The sequence below is a fragment of the Oncorhynchus kisutch genome, linkage group LG11 (assembly GCF_002021735.2).
Source record: "Oncorhynchus kisutch isolate 150728-3 linkage group LG11, Okis_V2, whole genome shotgun sequence".
Lineage (NCBI taxonomy): Eukaryota > Metazoa > Chordata > Actinopteri > Salmoniformes > Salmonidae > Oncorhynchus > Oncorhynchus kisutch.
In genome coordinates, this window is record NC_034184.2 from 42977768 (window position 1) to 42999288 (window position 21521).

The 21521-nt window shown below is 41.1% G+C and overlaps 1 protein-coding gene across 1 annotated transcript; it reads right to left on the reverse strand.

Annotated features, from left to right (window-relative positions):
* Nucleotides 1–916: 916 nt before the first annotated feature.
* LOC109899644 (uncharacterized) lies at nucleotides 917–20235 on the reverse strand. Its single transcript, XM_020495062.2, has 5 exons — nucleotides 19969–20235; nucleotides 7149–7290; nucleotides 4795–5198; nucleotides 4453–4681; nucleotides 917–4207 (listed from the first exon to the last, which is right to left on the reverse strand). Exons 1-5 carry the CDS (start codon nucleotides 20074–20076, stop codon nucleotides 4086–4088), a joined length of 1005 nt encoding a protein of 334 aa, XP_020350651.1. The 5' UTR covers nucleotides 20077–20235; the 3' UTR covers nucleotides 917–4085.
* Nucleotides 20236–21521: the final 1286 nt, after the last annotated feature.

A 21521-nucleotide genomic window follows, 5' to 3' on the forward strand; every position in this document is an offset into this window, starting at 1 on the left:
TAAAAATTCTAAGGGTTGGGTATTCCCACTGGCTGGATTCCAATAGGAATTAAACATCCCTTTGCAGCAAGTATTCTGGGACTTGCATACCTGATGTGGCTACTTTATTCATAAAAAAATTAGCTTCTCAAAGTCAGGCCTTGTGATAAATGTAATGTATTATCTTAAATAATTAAAAAGCACTTTGGTGATGGTTTTTCATTTGAGCAGCATAATGTTGGTACGCTGGTGAACTGGAGGTTTGAGTGACGTGTGGTATTATGTGTCTTTCTCAGAGACCTGGTTGCTTGTTGCGTCACAACAACAAAGGAGAATTAAGGGGAGAATTCACGTGGTGGTTAGGAGAACTAACGTCAAAGGTTAGGATGATGTACGTCAAAGGTTAGGAGAACTAAAAAGACAAAGGTTAGGAGAATTCTCGTAAAAGGTTAGATGAATTGGGTTAACGTTATAATAAATGTTCTGGGAAGGGTTAGCGAAAATGCTCCAGTTGTCCCCGATGCGCATCAAACATGCAACCTTTGGATTGCAAGATGGTCACGATATATGCTGGCCCATCCTCCCCGACCAGCCTCCCTCCCATCGTTTCTGTCTTAAGTAACCTTCTGTCATTAGTAACCATACCAAATGTAACACATCATACTTATTGGAGGTGCAACGATTCACATAAAGTACAAAATGTCTGTCCAGTGAGTCCATTCAAGGGATCAGCGTGGTGGATTTGTTGAAAATATGCCATAGTCTGCTGTAAAACTTTGCAAGACCCTCAAGAAACCCTCAAGAGAGACCTTTTTGCTATGCCAAGTAGACAATCAAATTCAATCAATCGTATGCATTTATAAAGCCCCTTTGAAACAGAGCGGCTCTCCAGTTGGGCTGACACCTTTCCTGGTCGGAGGAATAAGGCAACCTCATAGAGAGTCAGACATAAGATGGAACTTTATTTCCAGAGGACAAAATGAGATGGATGTGGTTCTGTACAAAGAGAGATGAGTGAATATACTGTACATAATAAACTTAGCATGACAATGAATGGGTCATCAGATATAATAGCACAAGAGCAGTAATAATATGGTCTGTATAAATTGATATATCAGTGGCATAAGCAAAGGACTGAATAGCACATAGCACAGCTACTATGAACAACTAACAATAGACAGATTGTAACTGCAAACAGTAAACACACAAGTTACAATAGTAACATCAACTCACTTCTGTCCACGCACTAAATCAGACATGTCCACTTGGAGTGGGGTGGCTGTGACCTGAGCAGGCAAGAGGACTGTCAGGTGTCCGCCCGCTAGCAACCACCTGAGCCTAGCAACCTATCAGTGGCCTGGTCACAGAGTTTGCTGGGAATTTGGGGACCCAGTTTGGGAAAACCCCTAGTTTCTCTGGCACCGTCGGGGGATGGATGGAGTGAGCTGCGTGAAGTGATGAGACTCACAGGCAGGGGAATCGGTAACATATTTACATCAGCAGTTGTCACAAAGTGCTTTTAAAGTAAACCCATGTAATATCGTATTGAACATCGAATTATAGGATCTCTATTAAGTTAAGAGATCCTAAAATTCGATGTTCAATATGTTATTCTATGGGTTTACTTTAATAGTATTAACTCTGCCTTCCTTAACCCGAAAGAGCAAGCAAAAGCGAACCAGAGGCACATTGGCTATCACAAATCCCTAGAAGGACGAGACCTAGAGAGGAACTCGGCTCTCTTCTGGCTGTACCTGCTACATAGCCTATTCAGTGCTAGCGAATTTCATATTGTGTATCTTCCTGTCTCTATCTGATACAGTGCTGTCTCCATCTCAGAACCTAGCCAGTAAACATCTCACTGTAAGGGGTCTGTCTGTTCCCTATATCTTTCACAGGAGGGGCTGCATTATTTCCTCTCCTTCTTATTATTTCACCTTTCCCTGACATTCAGGGATTATTGATGATGTCTCCTGTCTCGCTGTGCGGCCGCCCTTTGACCGGTGGACACGTCTTGTTTCTCGGCAGATAAATGAAAACATCAGAAACCCATATTGATTTCATAGCCAGGGACCAAGACTAGACACGCTGTCAGGGGCATTTTGATTGTTTTCTCTCTTTTTTGAAACCACCTACTCTCCTCAACTGGCGAGAGTACTGGCTGCTGCACAGACAGAGAGAAAGAAAAACAAAATAAGTCATTAAATTATTAATTGGGCCAAGGAGGAGGGGTCAAATGAGTCGATGCCTGGTTTAATAGCACTCTGTGGCATTTTAGAAGCAAGGATGAATTTTGGAGACAGCTTAGGTTATCTTTACTATTAGAAGTTCACATCACATCCTGGAGCTGAATGGAATGCAGCTTTATTGAATTTGTATCGAGACAGAATAAAAAGGCCACAATAAACAGGATAGGGGTTATCATGCTGTCAGTGGGTGGAATGGGGTTCAGGACAAATGCCCACGAGGGGACGTTAAGTCCCCACCCAGTGTTGTTGTCTGTGAATAAAGACATGAGTTGCTTTACAGGTAATCTCGGATGAAGGAATGGTTAGGAACATGGCTAGGGAGAGGGACTGCAGTACTGGATCAGGGTTAGGGATTTAGGATGGAGATATTCAATTAATTAATTGAAAAGTTCTCATGAAAAGTATAAATTGGCTATTTTCAATTAATGGACGCAATTTTAACTTGAATTGAGCTCACGGGCTCCTGAGGATCAAAAGCTGTGTTCACACAGCAGATTTGATTGGTCAAAATACCAATTAGTGAAAAAAAGATCAGATTTGGGCTGTTTGTACATTGGTCTGTTTATACACAGCCAAAGAGCCTGAGAGTAATGCATCTGAAAATGGTCACATGGCTACTTCAGTGGATATTTCAATTCATCAATGGCAAGTAGTTAATTGTAATTACTGCCTATGATCCTCTTTTTGTGTCATTTTATTTCAGGAGTAATGTCCTATTTGATGTGGTGCATCTGCCCAAAACTAAGGCTGCGCTTAGACAGGCAGCCCAATTACATTTATTTAACTAATTAAGTCTTTTGACCAATCAGATAAGCTCTGAAAAATATCTGATGTGATTGGTAAAAATGAATGGGAAAAAATATCAGAATTGGACTGCCTGTGTGAACGCGGCCTAAGTAGCTTTTAAGCAAGTGGTTAATGCACCTAACCTTTCCACAGATGACTAGAGAGACAACATATGAAGGACATTGACAAACTGCAGTCTTTTAATGCACCATATTCAATGGTCAGACATGACCGGATATAAAATAACAAACTTGACCGTTCCTCATTACCAACGGTTACATCTTCTCCAATATGTAATATCTGCATCAAGCCACATCTCCTGTCCTAGTCTCTTCATGTGGGCCCTGTAGACATAGTGGACTTGGGGAGAGTCACACACTGTTTAAGTCCGTTAAGATGAATTCATTCATGCCGTCATCCTCCCGGAGGCTCAGAGTACCTGGGGTCCATTAGGCATGATGCTTATCTCAGGGGGAAGAAGAGGGATGGAGGAAGAGGTTAAGGAGGGGACCACGGGGTGGTAATGGAGCTTTTGGAGTTAGCTTAATGCCTTGGATCAGAGAAATCAATGGAGAAATATCATTTGGACCCCCTCCACCCCCCCCCTCCTCGGTCTAAGTGGGTAGAGGTCAACGACAGTGAGGCGTCTGTCTGGTGAGACATGACTGAAGCCTCCGTTCCTCCACTGGTTGATCACACATGGGTCAGCAGTCCTGGATCTATGCATCTCTATCAATCAGGGAGAATACCCCGGGGGCTGTTCCCGTGTGGTTTGCTAATGGTTGGCTGGTGACAGAGGGTGGATATAACCATCAATGCTAGATCTTTTGTACCTTTTTCCACTGGTCTTGAATCCTTCCTCTATCGTTAGGCTGTCTTTTGAGTAATTTTGCCATTCTCTTCCACAGTATCTCTAGCTGAAGACAATGTTAAAGCCAATGTGAAAAAATTCATAGGCAAGACATTTGGCAGGCACATGCACTGATACACTGACATAGTTAATGTGATAAAAAAAAAACTAGAACAAAAATGTTGATTGAATAAACTTGGCGTTTGGGCAGGAACAGTCCTTCATAGATAAATGGGATCCCGGTTGGCTCTCCTGGATCGGAACCGGATCTCAGACAGCTTGGAGTTGATGCCGGTGCCAATTTGCCCCTTCCTGGCCAATGGGAAGCGGGCCAGCGTGGCATCTGCGGAGGGAGAGAGTGACAGCACAACAACAATTGGAGGAGGGAGGACAACGCAGGAGTGAGGAACAGCCATGTTTTACTTTAACTATACCAGTTATGTATCTTTCTAATGATCGAGAAAGTGAGTGTGTTGTTTTCACTTATCAATGAATGATCAAGTGCACTTGGGAGAAAAATACAATGACAGGTGGTTGAAGGTTGTTGGTAAGGCTGTTGATCAGGGATTGTGTCAATAATACACGTACTATAGATGGCGTTTAGCTTGTGTGGGTCCAGGGCGGTGCGGTGGTTGGGGAACGTTGGTCTGCGGCTCCTCCCCCCTCGCAGGTTGCTGTTAAGCAGGGTGTCCATGTCGAACACGCCCAGCAACAGGGTGCGCGCCATCGCCGTGGGAGACTGCGTCTGATTGGCTGCATGCCAGGACCGCATTTCACAGAAGACACCGGAACCCGGGTATACCTCCACCTGGTTAACCTGCACAACCAATAGGGAGAGAGAGCAAATGTGGTCAGAATTAAAAACACATTTAGACCTTCATAACCTTTGGAGGAAGGTCTTTATCTGGAATGAACAGCATTTTTCCTTACATGGCCAGTCCCATTAACACAGTGTGTCTCTGAGCATGTCCTCATCACAGGTAGGTTGGATGCTGAGCCACACAGAGAGCTGTGGAGGTCGTCGTTCTCTGTGATGTCACTCAGCTCCAAGTCTCCGTCCACACTGTGCTCACTGATGGCCATCTCGGGTCCAAAGTTGGACATGCTTTCATTCATGTCCTGTGTCATAGCTGAGCGGTTGGACATGGGCTGATGATGGAGTGGAGAACTGAACCCTTGGCCAAAGTGTCCTGACACGGAGTGGTGGTGTGTGTACGTGTAGCTCTCGCCCCTCCCTGTTGCCGTAGAGACCGCCTGTGGGGACACTGCAGGGTGGGGGGGCTGGTTGGCTTGGCCCAAGGTCTGCCACATGGTGGACAGCAGGCCAGGGATCTCTGGGGGATGACACCACAAAGAAAGAAGAAACATTCATGAGGGAATGTGATAAGTCCAGAGCAGTTGAATTATACAATTACAGATGAAGTCGGAAGATTACATACACCTTAGCCAAATACATTTCAACTCAGTGTTTCACAATTCCTAACAATTAATCCAAATAAAAATTCACTGTCTTAGGTCAGTTAGGATCACCACTTTATTTTAAGAATGTGAAATGTCAAAATAATAGTAGAGAGAATGATTTATTTCAGCTTTTATTTCTTTCATCGCATTCCCAGTGGGTCAGAAGTTTACATATACTCAATTAGTATTTGGTAGCATTGCCTTTAAATTGTTTAACTTGAGTCAAACGTTTTAGGTAGCCTTCCACAAGCTTCTCATTTTGGCCCATTCCTCCTGACAGAGCTGGTGTAACTGAGTCAGGTTTGTAGGCCTCCTTGCTCGCACACGCTTTTTCAGTTCTGCCCACATATTTTCTATAGGATTGAGGTCAGGGCTTTGTGATGGCCACTCCAATATCTTGACTTTGTTGTCCTTAAGCCATTTTGCCATAACTTTGGAAGTATGCTTGGGGTCATTTTCCATTTGGAAGACCCATTTGCGACCAAGCTTTTGTAACGGATGTGAAACGGCTAGCTTAGTTAGCGGTGCGCACTAAATAGCGTTTCAATCGGTGACGTCACTTGCTCTGAGACCTTGAAGTAGTAGTTCCCCTTGCTCTGCAAGGGCCGCGGCTTTTGTGGAGCGATGGGTAACGATGCTTCGTGGGTGAATGTTGTTGATGTGTGCAGAGGGTCCCTGGTTCGCGCCCGGGTATGGGCAAGGGGACGGTCTAAAGTTATACTGTTACACTTTAACTTCCTGACTGATGTCTTGAGATGTTGCTTCAATATATCCACATAATTTTCCGACCTCATGATGCCATCTATTTTGTGAAGTGCGCCAGTCTCTCCTGTAGCAAAGCACCCACACAACAAGATGCTGCCACCGTGCTTCACGGTTGGGATGATGTTCTTCGGCTTGCAAGCCTCACCCTTTTTCTTCCAAACATAACGACGGTCATTATGGCCAAACAGTTCTATTTTTGTTTCATCAGACCAGAGGACATTTCTCCAAAAAGTACGATCTTTGTCCCCATGTGCAGTTGCAAACCGTAGTCTGGCTGTTTTTATGGCGGTTTTGGAGCAGTGGCTTCTTCCTTGCTGAGCGGCCTTTCAGGTTATGTCGATATAGGACACATTTTACTGTGGATATAGATACTTTTGTACCTGTTTCCTCAAGCATCTTCACAAGGTCCTTTGCTGTTGTTCTGGGATTGATTTGCACTTTTCGCACCAAAGTACGTTAATCTCTAGGAGACAGAACGCGTCTCCTTCATGAGCAGTATGATGGCTGATTGGTCCCATGGTGTTTATACTTGCGTACTATTGTTTGTACAGATGAATGTGGTACCGTCAGGCGTTTGGAAATTGCTCCCAAGGATGAACCAGACTTGTAGAGGTCTACAATTTTTTTTCTGAGGTCTTGGCTGATTTCTTTTGATTTTCCCATGATGTCAAGAGTTTGAAGGTAGGCCTTGAAATACATCCGCAGATACACCGCCAATTGACTCAAATGATGTCAATTAGCCTATCAGAAGCTTCTAAAGCCATGACATAATTTTCTTGAATTTTCCAAGCTGTTTAAAGGCACAGTCAACTTAGTGTTGACTGTTGAATTGTGATACACTGGAATTGTGATACAGTGAATTATAAGTGAAATAATCTGTCTGTAAACAATTGTTGGAAAAATTACATGTACAAAGTAGATGTCCTAACTGACTTGCCAAAACTATAGTTTGTTAACAAGAAATTTGTGGAGTGGTTGAAAAACGAGTTTTAATGACTTCAACCTAAGTGTATGTAAACTTCTGACTTCAACTGTATATTGATTTTACTCATCCTCACCCTTCACTAGCATGTTATGTAGCCGTTGGTTTTCAGCTGCCATTTCGACCTTCTCTTTCTCCAGTTCCCGAACACGCGACCTGAGGAACTGGAGCTCTGTAGTGTGGGAAGGGTTAAATACGTCCATCTCCATCTTCATTGTCTGTGAAGGAAAGAGAAACGCAGATGGCTGATGAGTGAATGGTTTTGAGAGACACTTTCCATCTACTGTATTGTGTTGCCAAGATCTCTTATTTTTAAGTGATCTAGGTTGTGGCGTCAAACAGTCTTTAAATGGCTACAACAGAACAAAGAGGTTTATGTACTCAGTGCAACAAACACTTATAACACCTCCCATCTATGGCTCTGTCACCTTCTTTTGTGACCACACAAATCTAGGGCTGTGAAGGTAATGGAATTTTGGATGACGGTTATTGGTCAGACAAATTACCACGGTTACCATTATAAGGGACAGTTAGAAAATGACTGGTAGTGTCATAAACCCCCCCCCCCCCCCCCCACCAACGTAACAAATATGATCACATTACCCTCCCTGTAGTGCTGTAAAATAAATTGCACACCTTCCGACCCTCATTGAATTAATTCATGATTATGACCACAAATAATAACTGTAGTGACCCTGTGTTTATAAACGTGGATATCGACTTTGTCACTTCAGTATGCTTTTGTGGCACAGTGATGCCACGCAGGGTTACGGGCCAGAAGGTTGAGGATTCACCGACCACCACAGAGGAGCTAACTCTCCCTGCCTGTTTCATTACACTACGATCAGAGCCGGCTGCAGACAATGATCAGCTAGGGGGAAATCAGGTGTTCAATATGGTGATGCTATATTTATAAAATATATGTAACACATTTTCCACCAACAGGTTTCTGTGCCAATGCACCATACAACCAATAAGCAAAACATAACTGCATACCGATTACCAACTTTGGGCTCTTCAACATCATGGTTGGCGTTTTCAACTAGACTAGGCCTGTGTCAATCTCGACAAACACAAAATACATCCCTCCCTACATGGTACCCAGTACCGAAGGCTTGGCTTGACAATCTTTAAATGTCATTCAACTTTTAGTGATTTGTAACAGATGTCTCTTTCCATTCATTGAATGGCCTGTGCACAGTTTGGATGCCGGAATTATATTGGACTGGACGAATGTGCGCAGGTAGCCTACAGAAGACTTTTGAAGAACCAAAATCTGATTAAAACATTGTGAGTGATTGTGTTTATGCCACACATAAAAAGGATAATATATTTTAAAAGTTCAATTACAAATATTTCGGCTATAATGAAGCGTTCGGTTCTATGTGCGTGAGGAATAGGCACTCGGATTGGAGAGGAGGCAGAGCGTGCCTTAAGCTTTCCTGAATAACTGGGACTGGAGCATATGTGGCCACATTATTAAAGAAAGACTTGAGAATGATAATTCGCAACAGTCAGCGCATTTTAGTATCAGAAGTATGAATACAGCCAGACTGGCCTGCTACTGTGCCTTTCTAGACATTATAAACTGTCGAGAGTAGCCCCACAACTGATCCAAATGGAATGAAACATTCAAATCACAGCGTTTTTGAGCTGTTAATCAAATGACACGTTCACTGCAGTTTAAAGGCCTGGAGTACAATTTTGTGCTCACTTGAAAACAATAATGCAATTTTTCATTGCATTGTGATGTTGTAGGCTAGTCTAGGTAGGATAATTGTATTGTCCCGAAACAAGATCTATAGGGGAGTATTTTGAGCTGTGTGTCTCATGTCTTCACTGTCCTTTCATGCGTAATGATGCACCTTCCTCTCCACAGCCCTGAGCTCCTCCCCTTTGTTCTTGTGGATTTATATAGAACATTGGTGAAGCTTCAATGATTTTATGTGTGCCAGTCTGACATTTAAAAAAGCAATAATTTCCTTAAAGGTTCTGTATATCATAAAGCTACCTCTACGTTTAAATGTGTCACCTTCGACAGACAATGGTGACAGACATTCACAGAAAGCTATGACAAACACGTACGAGGAAAGGACTATAAATAACAGCATTTCAAAAACGCTGACATTAGCAATGTTCCAAAAAAAGCTAGGCAAAACAAATCATTTTATATAATTAATTATATAGAAAAACTTAGAATTCCCCTCACACAGAAACTAAAATGTCACTACAAAGGCTTTTATGAACATTTGATTAAAATTAAGTTTCATTGTTCTTAAAGTTATCTATTTGTTTTTTTCTCTCACTATTTCAGGAAAATAAAATGCTGGAGATTATAGACGTTCCCCGAAGGGAAAACCCTCCCAAATATTATAATCTTTCATCGCTCTCATTAATATGCAAATTGAATCGTGTTTAGTCAATCATTTTACCGTGCAAGTTGGGTTGTTATATGCCACATCATATTTGAAGAGATGCAGAAAACATTACGTTGATGCATTTTCAATTTGAATATTAATGAAGTTTACATAATTTACCGGTTCCTGGGATTTAACAGGTCCTTGCATTTATTAGTGTACACAACAAACATTTCTACAATGCACTGCTTCAAAAAAGGCAATCCTTTTTTTCCCAATCTTACATTTTTGATACATTTTCTATAGGTGGAGAATACAGAATAAAGCTGACACTACAATCATCTGTGGTGGACTAATATGGGAATGAGTGAGCAGCCTTCAACAAAAGGAAATTTATATCATTCATTATTATTCTATTAAATTATTTTCTAACATAACTTGATGTATACACATATGTAAATATATGAGTTGATATCACCATTCTGATTATCAGCAGATATCTCTAAAAGTGTCAAACCTGGGCCGCGTTCAGCAGGATACAATGGTTGGTGTGAAACATATGATTCAACAGAAACGGTGCTGTTCTGAACAACCAATTGAAGAACGCTGTGATTATGGCCACCCAAAGGTGATTGTGTTATGATTATGATTCATAGCTATTAAATACCTTGCCCAAACAGTTGTCCCTTATAGGGAGATGGCTTTGTGAATAAGAGGCTTCTTCACCTGAGATTGGACTCTAAAGAAGTTTGTAGATGTTTTTAAAGATGTTTGTAGTGTAACAGAGGTAAGAAAGTGCCATAAGCTCACTCCACTTGAAATATCTCCAATGTTGCTTTTGAATAGCTTAACTGGTTCGTATATTGTCAGATGGGCAGTCACGTGTGCTGGCTAGGCAGAGGGCCCCAGGTCCAAGATGTGGTACGGTCAGTTTACCCTGAGTAAGCTAATACTGCTAAGTTAGATCATTGCTGCCGTGACACGGATCCGCAGTTGGGCACATCTCAACGGCTGGGGTTGCTATGGAGCGAGTTTAGAGGGGGTGAGTGTAACCAAGGTACAGTAAGAATGTACCGTAAGCTAACTCCACAGCTTCACTACATAGGCTAGTTTCACAACATTCACCCCCCTTTGACCTATTCCCCCACGAGAGACCACCCCATGTTGGGCGCCATTGTCACATGCAATGTAACATCCATTAAGTTTTTTTTTCTTCGAAAAAGGTTTTTGTAAAACATGCATCTTACATCAGATCATCTTGACACTTTCTCTGTCAAGCTTACTTTCATCACGGTCTATAAATCGCTTGCTCTCTTTTCATTGTCAGTATCCTTTATCTTTATGATGGATAATCATTTATTATACGTTATATATATAACATCTTCACATTTCCCGAAAAATGTAACGACAAGACACAAATTACAAAAATGTTCACCAATGTGGGCAATAACGCAATTCCACAAAATACACAACATGCGCAGCAGCAGAATAGCATAAAACAAAATGGAGCATTATCCAAGCAGGTTGCAGGCCGCATGGAAGCCTTTAGCGTAGCGTATTTACTTCACACAATGAAGCATAATTGTCACTGCCGCATTGAACATGCTCCCTGAACGCAGTTAATAAACCTAACAGGAAACCCCTACAGTAAAGTCTATAAAAGAACATGTGACTATTTGAGCTGTCATTGTGACTCTTCAGACAGTCACAAATTTGATAGCCAACTGACATTTACTCCTGAGGTGCTGACCTTTTGCACCCTCGACAACCACTGTGATTATTATTACTTGACTCTGCTGGTCATCTATGAACGTTTGAACATCTTGGCCATGTTCTGTTATAATCTCCACCCGGCACAGCCAGAAGAGGACTGGCCACCCCTCAGAGCCTAGGTTTCTTCCTAGGTTCTGGCCTTTCTAGGGACTATTTCCTAGCCACCGTGCTTCTAAATCTGCATTGCTTGCAGTTTGGGATTTTAGGCTGGGTTTCTGTATAGCACTTTGTGACATCGGCTGATGAAAATGGGCTTTATAAATACATTTGATTGATGGGCCTATGCACAATCCATTACATAGACAACTCTGTCACAGATATAGTCTGTTAACAAATCAGAAGCATTAGAGGAAATTATATCTTCTCCTATCCCAAAGCCTAGGCTATTTTCCTATCCAGTCCCAATCAGACTGAAAGCCAAAATCCTTACTCCTGTCTGGCCTCAGGGCCTGGACAGCTTGCTATCATCGACGGAAAAATGAATTCAAGTTTATCAAGACATTTTGCAGGAGAATGTTAGGCTATCTGTCTGCCAATTGAAGCTCAACAGAAGTTTGGTGATGCAACAGAACAACGACCCAAAACACAGAAGTAAATCAACAACAGAATGGCTTCAATAGAAAAAATACACCTTCTGGAGTGGACCAGTCAGAGTCCTGACCTCAACCTGATTGAGATGCTGAGGCATGACCTCAAGAGAGCAGTTCACACCAGACATCCCAAGAATATTGCTGAACTGAAACAGTATTGTAAAGAAGAATGGTCCAAAATTCCTCCTGACCGTTGTGCAGGTCTGATCCACAACTACAGAAAATGTTTGGTTGAGGTTATTGTTGCCAGAGGGTCAAGCAGTTATTAAATCCAAGGGTTCACATACCTTTCCCGCCCTGCACTGTGATTGTTTACACGGTGTGTTCAATAAAGATGAAAACGTATAATTATTTGTGTGTTATTAGTTTAAGCAGACTGAGTTTGTCTATTGTTGTGACCTAGATGAAGATAATCACATTTTAGGACCAATTTATGCTGAAATCCAGGTATTTCCAAAGGGTTCATATACTTTTTCTTGCCAATGTATATAGTACCAGTCAAAAGTTTGGACACACCTACTCATTTCAGGGTTGTTCTTTATTTTGACTATATTCTACATTGTAGAATAATAATAATAATATGGAATCATGTAGTAACCAAAAAAGTGTTAAACAAATCAAAATATATGTTATATTTGAGATTCTTCAAAGTAGCCACGCTTTGCCTTGATGATAGCTTCACACACTCTTGGCATTCTCTCAACCAGTTTCATGAGGTAATCACCTGGATTGAATTTCAATTAACAGGTGTGCCTTGTTAAAAGTTCATTTGTGGAATTTCTTTCCTTCTTAATGCGTTTGAGCCAATCAGTTGTGTTGTGACAAGGTAGGGGTAGTATACAGAAGATAGCCCTATTTGGAAAAATACCAAGAACAGCTCAAATAAGCAATGAGAAGTGACAGTCCATCATTGCTTTAAGACACTTTAAGACATGAAAGTAAGTCAATCCAGAACATTTCAAGAACTTTTGAAAGTTTCTTCAAGTGCAGTCGCAAATACCATCAAGCGCTATGATGAAACTGGTTCTTATGAGGACCACCACAGGAAAGGAAGACCCAGAGTTACCTCTGCTGCAGAGGATAAGATCATTAGAGTTAACTGTACCTCAGAAATTGCAACCAAAATAAATGGTTCACAGAGTTCAAGTAACAGACACATCTCAACATCAACTGTTCAGAGGAGACTGCGTGAATCAGGCCTCGAATTGCTGCAAAGAAACCACCACTAAAGGACATCAATAAGATGAAGAGACTTGCTTGGGCCATGAAACACGAGCATTGGACATTAGACCGGTGGAAATCTGTCCTTTGGTCTGATGAGTCCAAATTTGATATTTTTGGTTCTAACCACCGTGTCTTTGTGAGGCGCAGCGTAGGTGAACGGATGATTGAATGAGTAGGTGTTCTAAAACTTTTGACCGGTAGTGAATGTAAATGTGATATTTCAGCTTTTGTAGTTTTATTTTGGCAAAATATATTAAAAATCTGTTTTTGCTTGGTCATTCTGGGGAATTGTATGTAGATTAGTGAGGAAATAAAACCATTTATTACGTTTTTAGAATAAGGCTGTAACGTAACAAAATGTGGATAGAGTCAAGGGGCTTGCACACTCCGAATGCACTGTATACACTTCATGGCCAAAAGTATGTGGCACCTGCTTGTCGAACACATCATTCTAAAATCATGGGTATTAATATGGACTTGGTCCCCCCTTTGCTGTGACAACAGCCTCCACTCTTCTGGCTTTCCACTAGAGGGGCGGCAGGGTAGCCTAGTGGTTAGAGCGTTGGACTAGTAACCGGAAGGTTGTGAGTTCAAACCCCCGAGCTGACAAGGTACAAATCTGTCGTTCTGCCCCTGAACAGGCAGTTAACCCACTGTTCCCAGGCCGTCATTGAAAATAAGAATGTGTTCTTAACTGACTTGCCTGGTTAAATAAAGGTAAAAAAAAAAAAAAAAAAAAATGTTGGAACATTGCTGATGTAGAGCGATTAGGCCTGGCTCGCAGACGGCGTTCCAATTCATCCCAAAGGTGTTCAATGGGGTTGATGTCAGGGCTCTGTGCAGGCCAGTCAAATTCTTCCACAGCAATCTCGACAAACCATTTCTTTATGCACCTCGCCTTGTGCACAGGGGCATTGTCATGCTGAAACAGGAAAGGGCCTTCCCCAAACTGTTGCCACAAAGTTAGAAGCACAGAATCGTTTACAATGTCATTGTACAGTATGCTGTAGTGATAAGAGTTCCCTTCATTAGAACTAAGGGGCCTAGCCCGAACCATGAAAAACAGCCCCAGAACATTATTCCACCTGCACCAAACATTACAGTTGGCACCATACATTGGGGCAGGTAGCGTTCTCCTGGCATCCGCCAAATCCAGATTTGTCCGTCGGACTGCCAGATGGTGAAGCGTGATTCATCACACCATAGAACGTGTTTCCAATGCTCCAGAATCCAAAGACGGTGAGCTTCACACCGCTCCAGCCAACGCTGGGCATTGCGCATGGTGATTTTAGGCATTTGCACGGCCATGGAAACCCATTTCATGTAGCTCCCAAAGAAGCAGTTATTGTGCTGACGTTGCTTCCAGAGGCAGTTTGGTAGTGAGTGTTGCAACAGAGGACAGACAATTTGTACGCGCTGTGTGCTTCAGCACTTGGCGGTCCCGTTCTGTGAGCTTGTGTGGCCTACCACTTTGCGGCTGAGTCATTGTTGCTCCTAGACATTTCCACTTCACAAAAACAGCACTTACAGTTGACCGGGGTAGCTCTAGCAGGGCAGAAATTTGACGAACTGACTTGTTAGAAACGTGGCTTCCTATGATGGTGACACGTTTAAAGTCACTGAGCTCTTCAGTATGGCCATCCTACTCCCGATGTTTGTCTATGGAGATTGCATGGCTGTGTGCTCGATTGTATACACCTGTCACCAATGGGTGTGGCTGAAATAGCAGAATACACTAATATGAAGGGGTGTTCACATACTTTTCTATATAAAGTGTATACATATACAGTGCATTCAGAAAGTATTCAGACCCCTTGACTTTTTCAACATTTTGTTACATTACAGCCTTATTCTAAAATGGATGATATTGTTTTTTCCCCTCCTCAATCTACACACAATACCCCATAATGACAAAGCAAAAAAAGTATATATTTTGTAATATTTTTGCAAATGTATTAAAAACAAAAAACAGAAATATCACATTTACATGTACAAAAGTACAAATGGAAATTACAATATTTTCTAAATTATTGTTTTTGTGCTCAGCCAGGCCTTTCCTTCGAAATGGCTAATCCGTGTTTTGACCTAAGGAACTTATTGAAATTTACAGAATGGTGGCCTGGAGGAAAAGGGCAAAGGGTCATGCTTTTTCAATTTCAGTCAAGGGGAGGGTTAAGTATTTTTTAAATCTAGTCCAGGGGAGGGTTATGTAATTGATTAAATGTTTTAGAATCAGTTGCTTATTAGGCTATAGGCCCAATGCCGTCCCTCATCTCTGATTCTCCATAGGCTATATAGGCTATCTAGTGTGGTCTCAAATCAAATGATCCATAGCCTATAGGCTACGAAGTGCATGCTCAGAGAAGCACAGGCAAAGATATATTTCTAAGATTGGTGCTGGGATGGTTTAAATTAAACTAGGCTGCATTAAACACTGCAATGGATATTCCGACCCTGAGCCCCAGCCTGCTCTGCTTTGTGTGAGCTGCTTAACCAATGGCTGTACTGTGTAGGGCTACGATGGCATTTCAGGAGGAGAGTGAAAGGTTTCTTCCAAAAGTATATTTGATTAGGTTCTGTTCAGTTTGAGAAAGAGAGCACGAAGATGAAAAGGAGGACCAGAGGTGAACTTTGATAGCTTGCTGCTACTATATTTGAATTTATTAAAAACAATATGTTTCTTTCCCATGATGTATTTTTCAGAGTTATTGACCTCACAATAAGCCAGACTCGAGTAACTTACATTGTGGTGCTGAAACTTGAAGCAGCAGCCACGGCACAATCAATTGGAAATGGACAGCTCATGGTGCTGAAAGTAGTCAAATTCGAGTAGGCATAATTCATTTAAACTGTCTTTACTAACAACAAGAGGGCTTTGTGTTGGAGCCTATTTCTTCCCATTTAAGAAATAAGAGGTACACCTACCTGTTTGACAGACGAAATTAGGCTATAGGCTGCTATAGCCATAGATTTGTCGGTCAATTCCACCACCCACCATGCACTCTTTAAATAGTCCTTCACTGACACAAACGTAGGCTGTTAAGTTAAAACCAATACTCAAATGAGGGGGTATGAGAGGGTATGCCATAGGCCTAACTTTTATTGAAGAAAATGGCCAAAAAAAACATGTTAGCTTAAGATTGAGAAGAAAATAAAAACGGATACAATTATATAAAAGTGAACTATAACGGTGATTTGGTCCGCAATGCTTTATGCTAGAAACAAGCTTTAAAATACCTGGGAAAGACGTCACTCCGATGCATATGAGGATATCATTGTTTAGTTTCTTTGACATTCAGAGGCCGACTTTGCTTGTGAAGTAATCTAATTCTGTCACTATCAATTTATTACGCTATTCACTTTCTGTACAATAGAAGATGTTTAAACCCAGACAGCTTTTAGGGAAACACGTGTGACCTGCTGTTGTTGGGATAAGAGTAGGTTAATAAGAGTAGAGTAGCCAGCAGTTAAAACTAAAACATTTCTAAGTAGTTAGGTCCACTATGTCTGGGGTGGAAAGGTAGGCCTAACTTCTGAAAGTACAGTAGTACCATGCTCAGATTCCTAATGACGTCTCAGATTTAATTATTTGCAAACAGGGACAGTTTCGTTGCAAACAAGATACACAAAATTGACATTGGAGAAATATGATAAGATGAACTCTCTGTCCATTCTTAGCCTGTAATTCCCGTAATTAGTGTTGTGTTAATAAGAGATCCAGCTAATATGTACAATTATGAGAATTGCATATCATCTATATAAAAGGCCATTTTTTTCTGGGACCTGCAAATACGACGATAGATTCATGCAAAGCTTTTACTATAAAGGAGATCTTTCCAACCCTACTCCTGTCCACGGTTGTTTACGAACCCACAACCTTCTAGCCCGCAAGCCCTGTGAGCTATCAAAATTCCCACGTTACCATTTAATGCTTACAGGATGAAGAACAGCTCAAACTGAATATCCAAGGCTCTGTTCTGTACAATAAGTGAGAGTAAACGGTAGACATGTTATATGCTATCCACTTTGCTTTAATTATTATTTTGGGTATAGGGGAGGGCGTTCAGGGAGGGTAAGGTCAAATCCATTTTGCTTAAGGGAGGGCTGATTTTCTTCATGTAACCCTTATTATAAGTAACGTTCACTCCCTAAGACTTACAAACTCACAGGCGTTTGTTAATATGTCCAGTCTCCCCAAAAAGCATGTCCATTTTATCTAAAAATCCATAATGCTTCTTATTTTCTTTAAATCTCCAACATGACAATATGTATAAGTCCTATCTTTGGGGTATACACCCCCCCCCCCCCCCCCCCCCCCCCCCCCAAGGAGTGCTATAGACACACACATCAAAAGTTGAATTTCTATTTTGTGAGCCATTACAGTTTTTCTCAATCGTATACAAGCATTTCTTGGAACGATGTTGATTTTCAAAACAGAGACCACAAGACACAGATCTGTGTGGCCTTTTGCAAGACAGTAAATGCATTTTAAAAATGTAGATTAGTTGCCTTCTTAAAACATAAATACATTCATGTATGAACGCAACCTTGAGTCCAAGCAGACAAAACAGAAAGTTAGTCTGTATTTTAAAAACCCCAGTAGATCAATACATTTTCTTTGCAGTCACTAAAATGTGATGATCAAAATTGGAAATACAAGTATCCAAAGGTGCAGAATTATGGGTAATTACTATCATCTGAACTATATTCCACCAAACACTGTTATTACACATCAAATGTTATTCCTGGGAAACATTTTTTTTAAAGCATATTGTGTGCAGGATCCATTACATGTTATCTGTATCATCACAATACAATTCCATGTATTTAATACACACGCTGGTTTGCTCATAGTTGTGTACACTTTCCATTGGCACAAAGAAACCCAATCCACAACAGAAATAAGACCAGAGTGGAAGAGGCCACGTTAAGCAGATCATTAATTATTAAACCCTTACACTTGTGGAAATTAGCCTAAAAGGATAGGGCTAAATTGAAATGCTTCTTACAGAAGAAATATAGAAAGCATATGCATAACCATAGTAGCAATTAAAAGGGAAAATGATTAGACTAAAGGTGATGACAGAACAGTTCACCTGACAAGACTGAATCCAAACAGTACACTATTAACTTTATGTGCATTTTACATTTTACTGTACGCCGCATTTGTTAATAACAAAATACTCTGGAAACATTCAGTAACATGATAAGAATATTCTTTGAAAATTTGGCGTAGGTGCAACATAAGACCATAAAATGACAAGGGTTTGAGTGAGAGGTCTAACTGGTGTTTCAAAATGGCCACACACCTCTCCAAAGTGTACACAGTTCCTAAGTAACTTCAGTGCACTTATAACTCAAAGAACAGTCTTAAAATATATGTTTTTGTTGTTGTTGCTTTCCTAGCTGTGCCATTGAGGAACTAGAGCAAGCACACTTGTAGTTGTTTTGAACACAGACCTGCATCCCCACCTTTACACAATTACTGTTGTTTAAAAATCACAAAACAGTACATTAATAAATCGCAATATGGGTTAGGTGGGCATAATTTGAAAGCTTGTTCAATTGCCAGCATGACTAGCTAAATTATACAATTATAAAAAAACAATTCATATCTGAGTTGTCCCTGTTGAAATCCGAGACGTCTATGCATATTCATGAGGCTAGCATTGCATCTCATTCTCCATTGAAAACAAGTGGTTGAAGTCAACACCCTCATCGAATATTCAAAAAAGTATCCAAATAACAAGATGCATCCACCACTCCAAAAAGAGGAATAGGCGAGAGCTTGAGAGCCTGTCATTTCGCTAAGTGGACTACAAATCCCATTGTTAGGGCGGAGATATAGGCATCTCGTCATTATATCCAGTATCTCTGGGATTGTTTGTCATTGCAGCCGACAGTGCAGGCGACTACCGACTGACTGATCTACAAATCACCTTACACTATAAATAACTACTCATTATTATTTGTAGATCAGTCAGTCAGAATTGACCAATGATACATTACGGTTTGATCCTCTCGAACATAACCACTGACACAACTGATATGAATTCAAACTTGAGTTGTGTGGTTTGATGAATTCTATTCATTTTGCCATTGGGCAGAGGGAGAGAATGACTAACAAAATCAATGATGGCCTCCTTGAGGTCTAATCAAATCAATTTGTATTTGTCACATGCACCGAATACAACCGGTGTAGACATTACAGTGAAATGCGTACTTACAAGCCCTTAACCAACAATGCAGTTTTAAGAAAATACCCCCCCCCCCCCCCCCCAAAACAAAAGTAAGAGAGAAGAATAACAAATTATTAAAGAGCAGCAGTAAATAACAATAGCGAGGCTACATACAGGGGGTGCCGGGAAAGAGTCAATGTACGGGGGCACCGGCATCGAGGTAATATGTTGATGTAGGTAGAGTTATTAAAGTGACAGGGCCCCTAGGCAAGTGTCCTGCGCGCTCGCTCGGTATTCGGCCATGATTACTACACATTTAGATAGCTGGTTAGATTCATTTACCAACCTAAAAATTGTTCGCTGACATGACTAATCGAATTCCTAAAAAATGTGTTTTTGTTGTTTTATTGTCAGCGGCCCACTAGAGGCTGCGGGCATAAGCGACGTTGGCTAGCCGAATAGAATAGATTACATTGAAGACAGCATCACTAGGCATCCCATTTAGTATTACTCTTTGTACAGTACCTAGACAGCTGACCGCTAGTGTGTGAATGGTCCATCATAACAAAAGCGAGGTGGTGGATTAACAAATATGAAGCTGGTCACCTGCAGTAGACACTGAATGAACACTATTAGCATAGGAATTATAATAATTTAGGATCTCTATGATGAACACGTCATATGTAGTAAGATGTTTCCAAATGTGACCAAACACACTAACGTGCAAGCTAGATTGCGAAATTACTTGAAGTACTGAGGGAAAACAGTCTTACTCTATTATTGCCAATGCTAGCCGTCTCTATTCTTTGTTGTAGGATCATGCATTCGTGATTCCGCTCCACCTCACATTTAGACAGCTGTGATTCCGGCATTTCTTGCATATTATCACGCGAATATCTAATGTGACTTGAAGTTATATTCCTTAAATGGTAATGTATCCGTTTCCAAATGCAATAGGCGCGTATTTGCTGTCAACAACGGACGTTATCAAAACATTGAAAGTGAAAGCAAGCACGCTGTAAAAAAATATATATATGTCCGGTGTTTAAAGCGATAGTTTCCGGTATGACGTCATGTGCAAAACTCAAAGCATTTCTCAAATGTACTGTCTTTGACTGTATTCCTTTTCCCTCTCCAAAGGTGCTGTTTGTAGTATACATTCGTAGTATGATTATGTCTGGTACAATGTATGTATATATTTTGCAATGTGAAACTGCTCAATGGCTATTTTGGACACTGCCAGGTACTAATTGATAACAATAATATGGAAACAAGTAGGACTCCATTCCTCAGTCCTCAAGACTGTAAATAATGTAAATAATGGAGATCCCCAGCAGTTGTATGCCATGAAATTCTTCCCCTTAAAACCAGAAGACATACTGAACATCCCCAGTATGATTGGTATATGATACAGTTGTAATAAGTCGTTTCACCCATTAATTTGCCGTTGTCAATTCTAGGTTATGTTGTGGAGGACAGAACAGCATCTTGTGCACTAACCTGTGATGATGCTGTGTGCATAAGCTAGCTACTAGCTAAGGTTATCTAACATGGACTATTTTTGTGCCTGGCTGGTTACTGGTCAGTTGACAAAATGTGCTGCTGTTTTATATAAAGCCCTTGTGTGTACACAAGTTGTATTAATCTTAACAAGATGTACTATCACCTGCTGGGTTATAATTTATAACCAACAGCTTCACTACAACAGCCCTACAGCATGCTCACGTGAACATGCAGTTCACACTGTAAACCCCAGGCGCAAGCCAGTGACAGATACAGTACATTGAAGCCAGATGGTCTGGCCTAGCTCTCAAGAACAGAGTACCATAGTATAATACCCATAAAACCTAGCGGTCAAACAGGGAAATGGTTCCAATTGTTTTTCCACCATTCATTTTCCCCATAAGGGATTTTAGAAACACTTCAAATAAGGGCTGTGTTTTGAGTAGGCTTACCGTAGCGTGACGTTTTGATAACACTGTAAATCTCTCTAGGACAAGGTGACTTTTATCAATATATTCACCTAAAAAAAAAGGATTGCTAATTAGCTGCTAATGTGGCTATCATAAGGAACTACAAATGCCATGATGATCTGGATGAGACTGCCGAATAGAGGCAAAGGTACAGTGGTTGCTCAACTAAAAGTTTTGCGGTTATGTGGCGGGACTTAGAGATAATTTGTGGTGCAGTACGGTACCCTCCTTCACCACTTCATTGCTCCAGACCATTGCAAGGGGGAGTTAGAGTACTGATTATGCTTTTGGGTCCCAAGGCGCTACTGTGTCTCTAACTGACAACTACTTCTCTGATAGAGTTCAGTGTGTCA